This window comes from Arvicanthis niloticus, chromosome 25, assembly GCF_011762505.2.
Source record: "Arvicanthis niloticus isolate mArvNil1 chromosome 25, mArvNil1.pat.X, whole genome shotgun sequence".
NCBI classification, from domain to species: domain Eukaryota; kingdom Metazoa; phylum Chordata; class Mammalia; order Rodentia; family Muridae; genus Arvicanthis; species Arvicanthis niloticus.
The window spans coordinates 13431435-13447875 of record NC_133433.1 but is presented as its reverse complement, the minus strand read 5'-3'; the positions used below and the strand labels follow the sequence as shown (position 1 = coordinate 13447875).

The 16441-nt window shown below is 35.2% G+C and overlaps 1 protein-coding gene across 1 annotated transcript in view; it reads left to right on the top strand.

Moving 5' to 3' along the window:
- Rmdn1 (regulator of microtubule dynamics 1) overlaps nt 1–13615 on the top strand; it is a 29730-nt gene extending 16115 nt beyond the window's left edge. Inside the window, exons 5-10 of the mRNA XM_076924108.1 lie at nt 2851–2940; nt 6819–6874; nt 8218–8305; nt 9425–9455; nt 12202–12335; nt 12876–13615. Coding sequence (XP_076780223.1) covers nt 2851–2940; nt 6819–6874; nt 8218–8305; nt 9425–9455; nt 12202–12335; nt 12876–12914 — 438 coding nt within the window. The 3' untranslated portion in view covers nt 12915–13615. The remainder of the gene's footprint in view (nt 1–2850; nt 2941–6818; nt 6875–8217; nt 8306–9424; nt 9456–12201; nt 12336–12875) is intronic.
- Nucleotides 13616–16441: the final 2826 nt, after the last annotated feature.

The following is a 16441-nucleotide window of genomic DNA, read 5'->3' as shown; positions in this document are numbered from 1 at the left end:
ATACAACCTTAAAACAGTCCCTGTGCGGAAGAGGGTGAGGCAGGGATATCTCCTGCTCCAGGACAGCCTGGGTCCTTTTGGAAAGACTGTCTCCAGAGTAAGAGGGAGAGAGGAAGAGTGAGAACAATAATTAAAATCTTCTAATCGGATAGTAAATAGTGTCTGTGTTTATATAGTCACTCTCATGAGTACAGTTGCAGACTGAGTAGTCCCTTGTGTGTGTTCAGGGACAACATGTCTCTGGTCTTTTGTACTTATACAGGCACATACTATCTCTGTATAGTGTGTGGTTCACATGTGCAATAGCTCTTCAGACACCTGCTTTATCATAGATACAGGATGTCTAGTATAGTCTCTGGCATATGCCCAGGTGGAGGTTTTCTCTATGTCAGTGGTTCTCAACCTTCCTAATTCTGTGACCCTTTAATGCAGTTCCTCATGTTGTGTGACCCAAACCATAAAATTATTCCATTGCTACTTCATAATGGTAATGTAAATGTCTAATATGCAGGATGACTGATATGAGACCTCCAAATGGGTCAGGACCCACAGGCTGAAAACTGCAGTTACTTGTCTAAATGTATGTGCATTGTCTCAGTGCCATCATTTGTCTTAGTATAGATACAGATCTTTCTCTGTGTGTGTGTTCCAAGCTGGCAGGTAGATTCTGCTCCCTCCCTCCCTCCCTCCGTCTGTCTGTCTGTCTGTCTGTCTCTCTCTCTCTCTCTCTCTCTCTCTCTCTCTCTCTCTCTCTCTCTCTCTCTCTCTGGGTGTGTGCTCTACACAGCTTTTTATTGCTATTCTAAAAACTCCCTGGTTGACACAGCTCTCTATGCTAGTATAAATTCTAAAAACTCTCTGGATAGCTCATGGGTTTTCGGACCAATGTTAGAAAAACTGCTATTAAAAATTCTTGCATCTTCCAACCAAGTCAGAAATCCTGATAGAAAAATTCTAAAAGTAATGCTTGTGTCATTCTGATCAAAATCAGAAAGCCAGAAAAATTCTAAAAGAGCTGTGTCAGCTCTCTAGGTAATTCTTGAGATTTCTGACCTTATCCTGGTAGAAAAAAATTCTTGAAGAGCTGGTTTTGCTCTCCAGAGATCTTTAGACAGCTCAGCTTATACTAGAGAAAAATTCTAAAGAACTGATACTGTTTTCTGTTAGCTCATTTCTGTAGACCAAAAGCCCAGTTTGTATTTACATATCAATTCAGTTATTTATTTTTATTAATTATTTTATTTATTTACATTCCAAATGTTGCCCACCTTCCTGATCCAGCTCTCCATGAGTTCTTCACCCCCTAGCTCCTCCCCAACATACACCATAGACACATACATACACACATACACACAGACACACACAGACACACACACACACACACACACACACACACACACCCAACAAAAGTTTAAATGTAGACCCGCTATAGATAGTGAGCATTTTATAAGTTGAAATGGATAGATATGGAAATAGAATACACCAGTTAACATACTTCTTGATATCCATTCTTGATAGTATAAGCATTGTAGAATAGTTTTATAAATGACAAGCTCATCAAGGAGAAAATGCTTAGGAACCACCATGTTTGTTTTGAGTAGAGGTAATAAATACATAAATAAATTTCTGGAAGCTGGAAAGATGGTTCAGAGGTTAAGAACACTTGTTATTCTTGTAGAGGACCCAGGTTTTGTTCCCAGCACATGGTAGCTAACAGCCACCTGTAACTCCAGTTCCCGGGAGTCTGACACCCTGTTCTGCCCTCAGATACACACGTGGTACATATATATATACGTACAGATAAAACACCCATACACATGAAATAAATATCTTTTAAAAAAAGTTTTGTGGTTTTGGTATAGTGGATTGCACATGATAGCCCAACACACTGAACTATATACCCTTACCCCCTCATAAGGGATTATTTTATGCAATAGCTCGGATATGTGGGAGAAGACCTTTACAATCCTGTTTAAAATCTTGGGTAACCCTTCTAATGGACTGAATTTATACAACTGGATAACAATGGAGACTAAATGATAATAGTCTGTAGAGAAGTGTGTATATGTGTGCAGTTCAAAATGTGCCATTTTCAGTAAACATGACAGAACACAAAAAGCTTCTGTGGAAAGTATATTTAAGTAAATTTATATATTTTATTGTGTTTATTAGTATCTTATACAAATAGCTCACACAGAGGGCAGAAATAATAAGAAACTGTTATAGGTACAGAATTCAAAGAAAGGTCCTTCTGATATCCAAGAAAAACTAGCCCAGTTGTTCTGAGGCATCATAGAACATTTCCATTTCTGAGGAACATTTCTGAGGCTTCATATCCATTTTTTACTGAAGATTTTCCCCCCAATCCTACCCTAAATCTGCTGAGTCTCCAATGCACCTGATTTTTGAAGTTTATATATTTTATATGTAGGTTTTGGTAGAGAAACTCAAATTGGTCCAACAGTGGCTATGAAGTGACCTCACAGTTGACAGCTGTGGCTGTTTCTCTAATAGCAATACAAATGTTGAAAAGGGAGATGAGACGATAAATGAGTCATTCAGTTACAAACCTGTTTCAATTTCATACTTGGATGTGTTTTCTCTATTTGTTGGCAATTGTCTTAGTTGTCACTACTTTCTACCTTGTATTACAGGTCACTATAATGTGTTTTACCCTCTTGTTACTAGATGGTCATGTCTGCTTTTATTTGTATCTTTTATTCTTAACTCATCATTATGCTAAGTAACATTTTGCTAAAAGAAAATAACAATTGAAGAGTACTTATATAACTTTTTTGTATTATGTAAAATATTAACAGTATTCTCACCCTTTATTTTTCCTACTTTTAGTGGTATGCAATCTGCATTAGTGATGTTGGAGATTATGAAGGCATCAAGGTTAAGATTGCAAATGCCTATGTTATCAAGGAGCATTTTGAGGTACTGATTTAAGTTCATGTGTTTAGAAAGTCAATATTTTTCTGAGTTGGTATATTTTACTTACCAATTATTATATCTGGAACACATTACTACATACTTGTAGGCCAACTTCTAGAGGCATGAGATTGTTTGAGCCTAGGAGTTAGGAACCCATTTGAGCAAACAGAACAAGACCTATCTTCCAGTGGGATAGAGCAATACTTCATTATTCAAATTTTCTTGGTCAATTTGATGTATTTAGTGCTTCTGCCTTGACCCAGTTAAGGCCTTTCATATGCTTTCCTCAGCTAGGAAAGGTTCAAGATGGTTTCTCTACAAGCCAGAGCTTCTCTACAATATAGGAATTGACCTTCAAGAATGAATGTTTCAAAAGAAAAGTTCCAGTGTGCAAACTTTTCAAACCATTTGTAGCACAATTAATAACATTCTATTGAATTAAAAAATGCTACATATAGTGGCACATGCCTTTAATCTCAGTACTTGGAGGTAGAGATGGGCAAATATCTGTGAGTTCAAGGCCAGAGAGACCCTGTGTCAAAACAAAACACCAGAATGAAAAATAGAAAACAAAACCAAAAACCATGGCTGGACCAGTTTCTGTGAAAGGTTTGAATGCTGGTGGTTTAACTCCAATACAACTGAAGCAGCCCTCTCAGTAGTAAAAATTGTGCTTGAGATTATGCTATGTGTATTTTATATTGTTTCAGATTCTCCCTAAAGATGATCTTCTTGTGTTTAGTAACCTTTGTTCAATGGTAAAAACTCCATAGAAATCTATAGATTTCCTATTCTGTGTGCACACCTTTTCATAATTCTCACACAGAGAACAAACTATCACAAAAATATTCAGCATTTAAAAATCTTTTATTATTGTAGCTAATTCAAAACTACACATGAACGACAGCACAGGTAGGAACTGGCTGGGCCTGCTACTCAGGAGCTCTTCAGGAGCTTACGGACAGAAGTCCCAGGTGCTAGCTAACATAATTACTAGAGAACAATACCACTGGACTAGCAATCAGAAAACCAAACTTCTGAAACAGGCACCATTGCATTTTACAATGACATGTTTATATGCTTCATATTTTAATATATCTGAATTAAAATTGCATTAGAGAATTAGTAGTACCTTATAGTATAAATTGGGAGTTGTATTCTTTATTTTTCTTTGAGTGATTTGCCTGTTCGTAAGTGCACATGCAGTACCTATAGAGGTCACAAGAGGGTGTTAGAACCCCTGGAACTGGAGTAAGAGTGGTAATGAACTGCCACATGGGTACTGGGAACCAAACCCAGATCCTCTGCAAGAACTCTTATGTGCTGAGCTATTGCTCCACCTCTAGGAGCAATATTTTTATTCTTTTAAAACTAATATATGAAATGACTATGTGCCATACTGATTTGGTGGTTTTGTTTGCTTGCTTATTTATTTAAGGCATGTTCTTGCTGTGTAACCGGGACTGGCCTTAAATTCATGCTCTTCCTAAATCAGCCTTACAGATTCTGGGACTTTAGGCATATACCACCATACCTGGCAATGCACTTGTTTTGGTATCTTAGGTTCAGTAAAATACAGTACTATTACTTTGTATTTGAGAATATAGGGGTATGTCACACAAGGGACTCCTCCCTCTGTAGTCCCCTCCCATCTCCATGGTGCTCTGGAGCTGTTTGTTCTGATGAATCTTTACAGCCACCCCCCCCTTTAAGCATATAACGTGAGTTTCAAGGTGAGTAATGAAAAATTGTAGAAAACATATTAGTGACTATTTTTCAGTTTTTAAAAAAACACCAAAGAATAGGATGAGTCTGTGTGTGACTCAGTGCTGTAATGCTTCATATAAGTTTTCAAGTATTTGTTTAAATATGCTAAATATGATTATACTTAGTATTTACATACTGAAAGATATTTTTATTTCCGTTGTTGCATTATTAACATCTTTGAGTTTGTTTTGGAAGGCAAACGGATGGCAAAAAGACCTGCAAAGGTCCTATTTGAAAACAGCCCTGTAGCAAAAATAATGAAGGTTAGGTCTGTAGATCACTTGGTAGGATGCTTGCCTAGCATATCCAGATCTCTGGTTTTGCTTCCTAGCACAGCATAAAACTGGGAAAGCCTGAGATCCACATGTGACTAGCCTTAATTCTACAGCCATCAGGCCTCACTTCCTGTTACCATACTGTCAGCAGTGAACACAGCAATGATTCACTAGACAGCACTGCTGCTAAGCACACTTTGTGACTCATTTCCTTCTCACCATTATACTATAGGACAGTTTTCTCTTCTGCTTTATTCATGGCATTGGGATCCAACCCAAGGCCTCCAACATGCTAGGTAAGTGCTCTGCACTACACTATACTTCCAATTGTTTTTTTATAAAAGCAAAACCTTAGCTGCCACAAAAATACAGAATTTGCAAGGTTAACAAGTCATTGAGCTCTGATTTGAGTCCCAGAAGTCTGTCTACAGCATCATAGCCTTACCCAATATAAATATTTAATTTTGTTCTTCATATATCACCAAACTGTAAGTGAAAATGTGGGCTTATATTAGGAATTTTTAATAAAAATAATCAGAATAAACAATCTGTGAGAGTTCTTTAGTAGTTTTCAAAAAACTAGCAGATAGTACTAACTTTTTAAAAGTTTTTCTGCAGTGTGTGCTTTATAATTGATGCAGTAAATATAAAGATTTTATCAGCATGTTACATATATAATATGTTCTATAAATAGCACCATTTTTACTTTTATTTTGGATATACATGGGAGAGTTTAACAAAATTTTTATATGAAGAAAATTACCTACTTCTAGGTGAGGTCTTTTTTGGGTAGATAATAATAGGAAGACATTTCTTCAATATTCATTTAAAATGTGATAAAAGTGACATATTTATCTTTTTATTATCTTAAAGAAACAATGAAAATTGTACTTCATTAAACTATTTCCAGAATTAGATTAATTTGTGTGGTTTTTTTTTTTTGGTTTTCTTACCTCCTATACCAATTTCTGAATGTGTAAAATATCTTTAAGTCTTTAGTAATGCATTGGAACAAATATAAGCACTTAAGAATATAGGGACTGAAGAACACTCAACTAGCTGCTCTTCAGGAGGACCCAGTTTTAGTTCCCAGCACTCAACATGCCACCTCACAACTGTCATTCCAGTTCTAGAGGATCTGACACTCACAGGACATTTGTGGAGGCAAAACACCAATACACCTAAAAATAAAACCATTACAAAAGGAATATGGAGCTGAGAAGATGGCTATGAAATACTTGACGTGCAAGCATGAAGACCTGAGCTTAGCTTCCAGCATATAAATGTTAGGTGTGCACTTGTAATTCTAGTGTGGGGTGAAGCAATGGCAGAAAGATCCTGGGGGCTTGCTGCCCAGCTAGTCTAACCAGTCTGTAAGCTCCAGGTTACAGGACCCTGTCTTTAAGTACAAGGTGGAAAATGATTAGGGAGACATCTGGCTTTAACCTCTCACCTAACCACATGTAAACACACACAGGGGCGAGATGGGGCCAGTGAAGAGAAGGAAAGTGGATCATGAGGAAGAAAGCTGTTATTGATTATAATGCAGGTTTGTGGCTAGAGAGATGGCTCAGTGGTAACAAGTGTTGAGACTGCTTTCCTACAAGACCCATATTCAGTTCCCAGCAGCCACATTAGCTCACAACTGCTTGTGGCTCCAGCTCCAAATGACCCAGCACCCTTTTCTAGCCTCCACGGGTACCTCCACATATATGACATTTATTCACAGACACATACACACCTAAAAAGTACATCTTTAAAATGTAGTTATAATTTTCTTTTTTTAATTTAATTCACTGCTTCTTTGATGTTTAGAAAGGTTTTCTTATTTCTTAACAGAAAGCAATTGAGCTGAACCCTAAAGATGCTACTTCAATTCACCTTATGGGTATTTGGTAAGAAAATTTCAGTAGTTTCTGTCTTATTTAGTGTGATTTTATTTCACAGTATGTAAAAGCACCTTATTTTATAATTTATGTGTAAGCAAAAATAAACTATTTAAAAATACCATTTATCAGAGTTGAGTACTAAATCACTAAATAGCATTTGTGCATGTATCTCTAGGACACAGTCAAAGTAGTCAGGCATGGTGGTATATGCTTGCAATCCCAACAATTAGATAATGCCAGGAAGATGTAGAGTTCAAGTTCACCGTCACGTACAGAGGGAGTTGGAGGCAGGATGTTTCACAAAACTCTTTTTCACCATGAGAAAAATAAAAACCCAAGAAAACTAAAAATACTTTAGGATTCTTTTGTAGACCTTTATCTTTCCTCTTTTGGGAAAGACCTCATTTCCCATGCTAAGGAAAACCACAGTAGCATAAATACAGTAGGTTGTCCCATGAAGTCTGGTGTATCTTCAAAATCTGTCAGATTGAGATTTGATTAATCTGGAAAACTATGTAATCTTTCTTCAAGTTTTAATGTGATCTTCTGTCCAGTATGAGGAATTACTTTATTGTATGAGAGCATACAAATGTTTTAAATATTCGCTGCCATAAAAGTCCATCAAACTCTTTTACAAAAGAAATAAGTACTTTTCAGGTTAAAATACCCAGTATGGGATTAATAATTATCAAAGGACAGCTACTTAATCAGTAAGCAAACCTGCGATGCAATCTATGCCTCAACGAGTTCAAGTCCCTAGTCAAAGATCCCAAACAGGTTTTTACCTGCTTCAGAAAGTTGTAAATATTTTTGGATATTAATCATCTACTTCACCCTTTTTAAAAGGTGCATAAATCACTGACTGTTAACTGTTATTCATGTACAGTACATTAGTTTTATCATTTAAAAGAATTCTGAATTTCCTTATGTCATAACTAGTAGTAGTAAGCCAGACATAAGCCTAAAGATAAGGCAGAAGGATTAGTAGTTCATGACTAGCTTGGGGTACATATTAACATAACTAAATCTCAAAAGAAAACATAAAACAAATTGTAATAGCAATCCTGTATCACGTAGTTGTTCTAAGGAACAAATAAAGAGAGTAATATTGGCCTATACATGGCACAAAATGACTACTATTGTTTACACTTAATCACCAAGTTGTCCCAACTCCTGAATCACATCAGTTTCCAAATAATTAATTCAGTATGAATATTAGCTTCATCATATAAAGTTAAAATTATTTAAAAATATAACAGAAGATTCCTTTTATAATGTCCATTAAGATGTTTGGTTCCTTCAGTAAAAAGGTACAATTTGAATGCATAATGCCATCTTTTCCCCTGTAGGTGCTATACATTTGCTGAAATGCCTTGGTATCAAAGAAGAATTGCTAAAGTGCTGTTTGCAAATCCTCCTAGTTCCACCTATGAGGAGGTAGTATGATGTCCTTTCTTAAGTTACTATCGATTTCTTAACTACAGTACCATTCTGCAGAGTCCACACATATGGAGATCTGATTCTGTGAGGGACTCGAGCAAGTTTCTAATGATCCAATTCAACAATATCACAAAGGCTTAAAACTTACTGTCCAAGACTGGTGAGTGCTTTTTTTTTCTTGTTTAGGTGAGTGGCTGATAATTCTGGTATACTGTCAGCTAAAGTAGATCATGGCTGAAACAGACCTCAGCTTTCTATTTGTAACTTATATCATATAGAAGCCAAAAAGTAGAATAAGAATACAGTGATTCTTACCCAGCAAGCTTTAGACATAATATGTATAGAAAGTCATTTAGAAAAATGAAGAACATGTGAGAAGGGAAAATTCTTGAGTGTGAAAGGTTCCTCATATGGGTTGTTTGCTTTTCTTATAAAAATAAAATTTAAAAAGAATCTATACATAAGCTCTAAAGCTCACCCTCCAATCCTTTGGATGCTGGGGTTTGAACTCCCTATCCTACTGGATGAAAATCATGAGTTTACTTAGTCAACTAATTTAAAAAAATGTAAAGAAATTGACAATTGAAAACTTATCCTAGTATTTTCCTCATATATTATTGAATATTTGTTGTTGTTTGCACCTGGGGATCTATGGTATACAAGTAGATGTTCTGGGATCTGCTTTCTTTCCATTTCCAGAGAAAACCAAAACAAAATATACACACACAAGACACACAGAGTCCCTAACTACCTCACAAAGTAAAAGCAAAGTGTTATGAATTCATCATTTAATTATGTTTAGTTTGTGTAAAAAGCAACTGTTATGACTTGTAAGAAAGGTAACAGTGGAATTACACATGATCACTATCTTAACTTTGTGCCAGGATAGTTCGGTACTACCACTGTGTAGCAACCAGAAAATTACCAGAAGTGATTCTCATTATGAAAATCCCAGTCTTTGATGATTTAATACTTATATTCCCTGCTGATCTTATCTTTTATTTTATAATCATTTACTTTATGAAACTTTTAATAGTAAGAATAAATCTTCAAAAAAAAACCCTTTTTCTAAAGTTATTGATTCTATTTTATTTGTACTCTTTGTATTCTTAACAGGCGTTGAGATACTTTCACAGGGCAGAAGAAGGTAAAATAATTTTATTTCAGCTATTAATATAATATTATCTAAGTGTTGACTATGTCATGGAACATTTTCAATCAAGAACGTGCTATATCTTTCACACTGGAAATGTAAAAACAAATTTAAACAAAAAAAATTTATGTGTTTGGCTATTTCTCCTGAATATATGTCTATGTACCACATGTATGACTAGTGCCCGCAGAGACCAGAAGAGGGCATCTTTCCAGGACTGGAGTTAAACAGTCAGTTGTGAGTTGCCATGTTGGTGGTGGGAATTAAACCCCGCTCTGAAAGATCATCCAGTAATCTTGTGAGCCCTCTCTCTAGCCCCAAATTTTAACTTTTTTAAAAAATAGGAATTGCATTTAAATTCAGAGTTTCTACTCTGCAATGTTCTCTTCATTTAATGTAATTCTTTATCAGGAGGTTCTGGCAAATTGTCTAACTTGATATTTTATAGTTAATTAGAAGTACCTAAATGAAGACTATTTAAAACCAGGCTAATTTTTGGTATATTGCTGAATATTGCATTCCATTGTGAAGGAATTTAATGTTTTTCTTACTGTGATTAAAAAATGGCTACTCCTATAACACTGCTGCTTGCCTGTCCTACATATTTCGGGAACACTTTATTAAAAAAACCAAAACTAACACTGGGATTGTAACTTGATTGCACACTGCTTTGGTGACATGCACAAGGCCAGTCCTAAGGACTAGAAGAAACAATAAGAGATATGTCTTTGACCAAGTGTACCATAAAACGCACTCCAAATACCTTTTTGTTTTTTAAAATCTTTTTGATAGTTGTCAATATATAGCTCAAGCTGGAGTACGGATCCTCCTGCCTCACCTTCCAAACAATGGAATTATAGGCATGTGACACACGCACAATTTCTTATAACAGAAATTTAAGACATATTCTTTATTAATCTGAGATTCTTAAACTTAACAATAAACTTAAACAATTAGTGAACATTTTTAAAACTTTAAAGATCTATGGTTTAATGTTAAATATCTCTAACTCAAAGTTTTGTTCAGTTCCCTTTTATTGATTTTTCCTGATCAAATTATTTTACAAGTCATGAATATGAAATTATCTCAAGGGGTTTTAAAACTATAATATGAAATCAAAATTGGACCTTAAGGTATTTAAGGGTTGGCAGTCCTGGATAAAGGTGATAAAGCTGTGCTCGCTCCTTTGCTCCTGGAGTTGTGTCCTTGGTGGTTCCACTCACATCAGATTTTATACAAGCAGTCACTGTTTCTAAGTTGAAGGTTGCCCTAGTTCTAGTCCAGAAGCCTCACATAGTCTATGTCACTCACATCTCCAATATCAGCCTCCTTATTCTGATGTTTGTGTGTGTGAGCTTGTACATATGGGTAAGGTGGGATTCTCTTTCCTGTTTATGATTATATTTCTATTGCTTACATACAGTACTTGGATGACTTCCTAGATGAGGTAGTGACTACATAACCTGTACTTAACATACTACATAACACTGTACATAACAGTGTACTTAACCTTAAAATGTTTAAATCAATGAACTTAATGGCCTTTGAGTTTTAAGTAAATGCAGTTAATCATAAATTGTATCCAGGAAAAAAAGCAGGCTATATTCTTTTTTAAACTTATGTGCTAGGCATGTATTCTATACTAAGCTCCAGTCCTGGCCTCAGACAGCATGCTTGGCATACAGAAAGACTAAGATTACTAACAGGGAACTATGTGAAGAGTCAGGGACATTAGAGCTGAGTGTAATGGTGCGTGTCTGTGGTCATCAACACTCAGGAGGCCAAGGACTTGTGACAGTAACTTACATTACTACACTGCAGAATTCTGTTAAAAATTAGAGGATTCTTTTGTACTTTATTCATAAGGTTCTGAAAATTATTTAACATATAATTGTACATATTTATGGAACATTGGTACTCCAATATGTTTATACAAGATGTAAATCAAATCACAGCAGTTATCTCTGTCTCAAGCATTCATCTTTGTTTTGTGAAGTGCTAAAGTCTTCTATTTCTTCTAAAACTCTGCAGTAAGTTGTGCTAGTTCCCTACTGTGTTGGGTTTGTGGCTCCCTATCCAGCCTCTGTGGATTCCTCCTCCTTCCCAGATTCTGATTAACACTATTCTACTCTCACACTCCTGGGCTTTGCTTGCATTTTTTTCAACCAAGAATATTCTCAGCTTTTTCTGTTCAAAATCCTGTTCATCCTCCAAGATGCATAACTCTTAATTCATTGTTTTCTTATGTAGCTTCTTGTAACAATTTAAAGTATATACCTAGTAAACCATTTAGTTGTGTTCATCTTTCCCTCTCTGCTTAACTATAAGAGACATTTAGCAAATGAAGATCAAATTTATGTTAACCATGATTTCATTCATACACTCACATACTCACTCATTGAATGGGTGTTACTTTCTCTACACTGTTCTAGGCAAGTGGAATGTAATAATCATGGGTAGTTAAAAAAATAGTTCTTATATAGCTCATGTTCTATCAGCAGGAAGAAACTTTAAAGTGAGACCTTGGTATAATAATGTGCACAGTCCGTACGTACATTCAATACATCATAATTATTTTAGGTTTTTTTCTGAGATAAGAACATTTGAACAAAAAAGAATTGTATTAGCCTAATCATTGTTTGATTGCATGGTTTTATTAGAATTCAGACCAAAATATTAAAACTATAAAAATAAAGACACTATTTCTTTGGAGTTGACTTTGTTTCCCTTTTATGTACAGTGGATCCAAACTTCTACAGCAAAAACTTGCTGCTTTTAGGAAAGACATACTTGAAGCTAAACAACAAAAAGCTTGCTGCATTCTGGTTGGTAAAAGCCAAGGGTTATCCAGCACACACAGAAGAAGATAAACAGGTAAAATATCTATAATAAAGTAAGGCAGATAGGCTTTCTTTGAGGCATTAGTAAGTAAATGAACTGAGAACTTCTTTAAAAACATAATTATTTAGATGCATAGTATTGTGGAAAACAAAGTGTTCATTTGTATATTTACCTTTATACTTTACCATGAGAACGCCTTGGTGACTATCATCAAATGTTGTAAGCTGCTTGCTGCAGTGTAAAACTGAGGTACATCTATAATGTGTATCTCATCTGAGGTTATTTCTAAAACATCAAAGTCAGCTTGGCCATAGGTACTTACTAACATGCACAAGGACCTGGTTCAATTTCTGACACTGCAAGGGAATAGGATTGGGGCGGGGTGTGGAGGGTTTAAGGAAATGAACTAGAGTTCTCTTAGAATCTCATCTAATCATCGCTATCAAGAGAACTTATTCTTACCATGTGCTATTTTTGTCATGTTGAAACTCTTAGAAACCAGTCTATTTTATAAACTTAAGCTTTATAAATTAGGCTGTACTATTCATATGTAACATGTGTTTTCCACTTTAGATACAGACAGAAGCTGCTCAGTTGCTTACAGGTTTGTGACAAGAACTGAGAACATTTTGGAGAAGGCAACAACATACCTAATACTTTGTATTTCACTGACTTATAAACATGATACATTAACCATCATAATGATTGTATGGCTTTTTTTCTCAGTTCTTTTATGTGTGACCATTTTACAGAATACATGTAAAAAATTCTGGGTTTCTTCACAAGTAAGTAAGAAACTCCCACATTGCTCACAGTGGCATCAATACACTTCCCTGGCTCAGAGAGACATTTGGAACATCAAGAGAAAAAAAAAATGGTATGGGGTATGTAAGTATTGGTCACTTCAGGATGAAATGTTTTCAAAAGGCTTTGTGAACAGGTGGCACATGACAGAATGGTTTTCATGTTGCAATCGACTAAGTTGCTATTTTAGAGAAGCTAGGTGTTTATGATGTTGAGGGTTCCTAGCATAACTAAGTGATGCATGTCTTAGAGGCAACCTGAATAAGGAAAAACTCTGTGGAACATTTTTTTTTAAAAATGTAGTATACCTCCATAGATGGGTTGATTTGTCACTTGACAAACTATAATCCTTTGTAGAATGGAGGGACACAGATTTCAGGGTAAAAGGGAATAAACATTTACCAGGCAGAGTACTAAAATGTGAGTCTGATGTGGCACCACTGTAAACCTACATTTTGCAATAACTAGAGCTGAGAATTGTAATGTTTAATAAATTACAGTAAAATTTGTAGGTGTGTGTTGTTCCTGTTTTACTGTGTAAACTTTAAGACATAAACATTGGAAGTACATCCTGTTCTTGGATTTAAGGTATTAATATTTTGTTATGTGGTTTTTTTATATGTGTATATCTATTCACATATAATGCATCTTTAAACCTTTGAAATTGCAGATTTTATCTAATCCTTAAACTCAGCTGCTTTTCAAAATAAGTACATCTCCCAAAGCAAATACAAATATATTATTATACCTACTACATCACCTCCAAACAATACATACTCAGATTTTCCTAACTGTCCTCAAAACCTGCTTTTGGAGACCAGAATGTGATTTGCAGCACAGTTGGTTTTAATACAGAAAACGTATCACCTCTTCTTATAACACAAGATTTTTTGAGAGGCCAGTGCAATTGTTATTTTTATCAACTGTCCTTCAGTCCAGATCAACCTCTGAGCATCATGTTCCATCTTGTCTTGGACTCTAGTTAATTATATCCAGTCTTCTTTGGCTCTCATATTCATGACTTTTCATTTCCTAAGTTCATTTCCATTTTGATATACTTTGTTTTGCTTTAGGTGGTCTGATTGCTTAAAAACATAATAATTGTCTTCATTTTCTTTATTTTTTGTCTTTTTCTTCATTTCCCCCCTCCTATTCAATAGCCACTTCATGTCTTCCTTGTCTAGTTATGAACTTGAGCTACTTTTCATATCCAGTTTATCTAATTTGTATTAGTATTATTATGCAAAAGAATCTCAATGTTTTTACATTAAGATCCAGGTCCTTGCACTTGCTAAGCAAGGGCTTTACAGATGAATATGCCAGTTGCTCCTGTGCATTTATTTGTTAGAATGACTTTTTTAGTACAATTTTTGTTACCAGCACAAAGTTCTGGAATTATTTCTTAGCTCTCACAAAAAGAAATCTCTGAAGTTATTTTTGTGAAATGAAGTATTTTTCAGTAATATAGACCTTTATAGATGGGGAATCTATCTTTTGATACTTTATAGGACTTTATTCTAAAATAATTAAGATTCACAATAAATTACATAATGTAGTACCAGCGGGTTCTAAATACCCATCTTCTTCTTTGCCCTTGGATGACATGAAACTAAGGTATAATACCAAACTAGGAAACATACTGGTATCTACAGACCTTAATTCGGATTTTATGACATTTAGATGTCCTTACTTTATGTCTAGCTCTTAATGTTATTTTTAAATATTTTTATAACTACCACCACAAGCAAGATACAGATTTATTTCAGAGACCTAGTGCTCTTGATAGTCACACGTAGCCACTTTCAGTCCCTCTCACATTCTGAACAACACTACAACCAATCTATTATATATCTGTTATTTTAAGAGTCATAGGCAAATGTAATCTTAGAGAATATGACTTTTTGAGACATGGCTGTTCTCTTAGCCAGATCCTCTAATAACTAAGTTCAATCAATAGTTTTTCCTTTTAGTGTTAATATTTTATTATATGAATAAACCATTTTATCCATCTGTTGAAGGTATTTAGTTTTTTTTTTTTAATTTCTGGCTATTAAAAATAAAGGTATTTTACATTGATATTTATTGTAGCATTGTTTACAAACAAGTTATGGAATCAGTGTAGACATCCACCAAGTGGACAAACAAAATCTATATATTTGCAAACCAGTTTATTCAGTCATAAAAAGTGAAATTACCTCATTTTGCAGTCAAAGGATGGAACTGAAGATGATCTTGTTAAGCCATTATAGGATCAGATGACTACTGCATGTGGATCCAAATTTGTTTTTTAAAGACATTAAAGTAGAAGGCAGATTACTTGAGAAGAAAAAGTAGGTCACAGGCAATAGGTGATTTCCTCTCCTCAAGTGTGTCTGTTGTCTTTGAGGATGTGTAAAACCTGAATTCGGGTTTGTTTATTGGTAGGGAAGTGGATAGGGGCACCCAGGCCTCTGAGCACACCAGGAGAAAGCTGGTGGTCTTTTTTTGGTTATTCGGTTCCCCTCTTTCCCCTAATGTTCAGCATTGAACCTTTGTCACTTCTTGATAACAGAATATTACCAGTATGGCCTACCAACAGGCAATGGATGTTACAACATAACATAACTTGATAAGACTTATCTCCTTTTATAAAAATGCATAATGAAAGCAAGACACTACGTTAATCACAAGGACCAAGAGAACTGTTCATCAAAAAGACATAGAATCCATACTAAAAAGAAATACCATCATTTTAATTGCATTCTGTTCAATTTTGGAGTAGAACTTTTAGAATTTAGGAAATAGCACACTTAGATTACTGTCATTTCCAGTTGAATTTAAACTTGATTTCTATGTTCAACAGATTAAGGAAAGTTGGATATGTTACAGGAGAACTTTTATTTCATGTTTTAACAACTGATTTGTGACTTCAGTGTTTACTTAGATTATGTTATGTTTAATTAAACGTTAGGATCCAGTAAGCCTTGAGTAAACTACATTTTCTGGCATCCCTTAACTCAGAATACTGCAGTGCAGGAATCTTGACCAGCCACCAGTGCAAGGTTAGGCCTCTGAGAAAATGAACATGTAGTAGTAATGGAGCAGGAACATCACGTGGTTCTCCAAGATCCACAATCTCTTAAAGGGACAGTGTAAGGCATGCAATACTGAGACTTTTCAGATTCAGGGAGATGCAGCTACAGCTCCTTCCTATGTGTCAGGAGCTTTCTCAGCTCAGAAACAGCTTACTACTTAGGGTCTTTTTGAACCCCAAACATAAGCATCTGTTGATGGAGTGGATATACAATACCTAATTTAGAACACCTAGATCTAGGATAATTGAAGTCAGCTGGAGA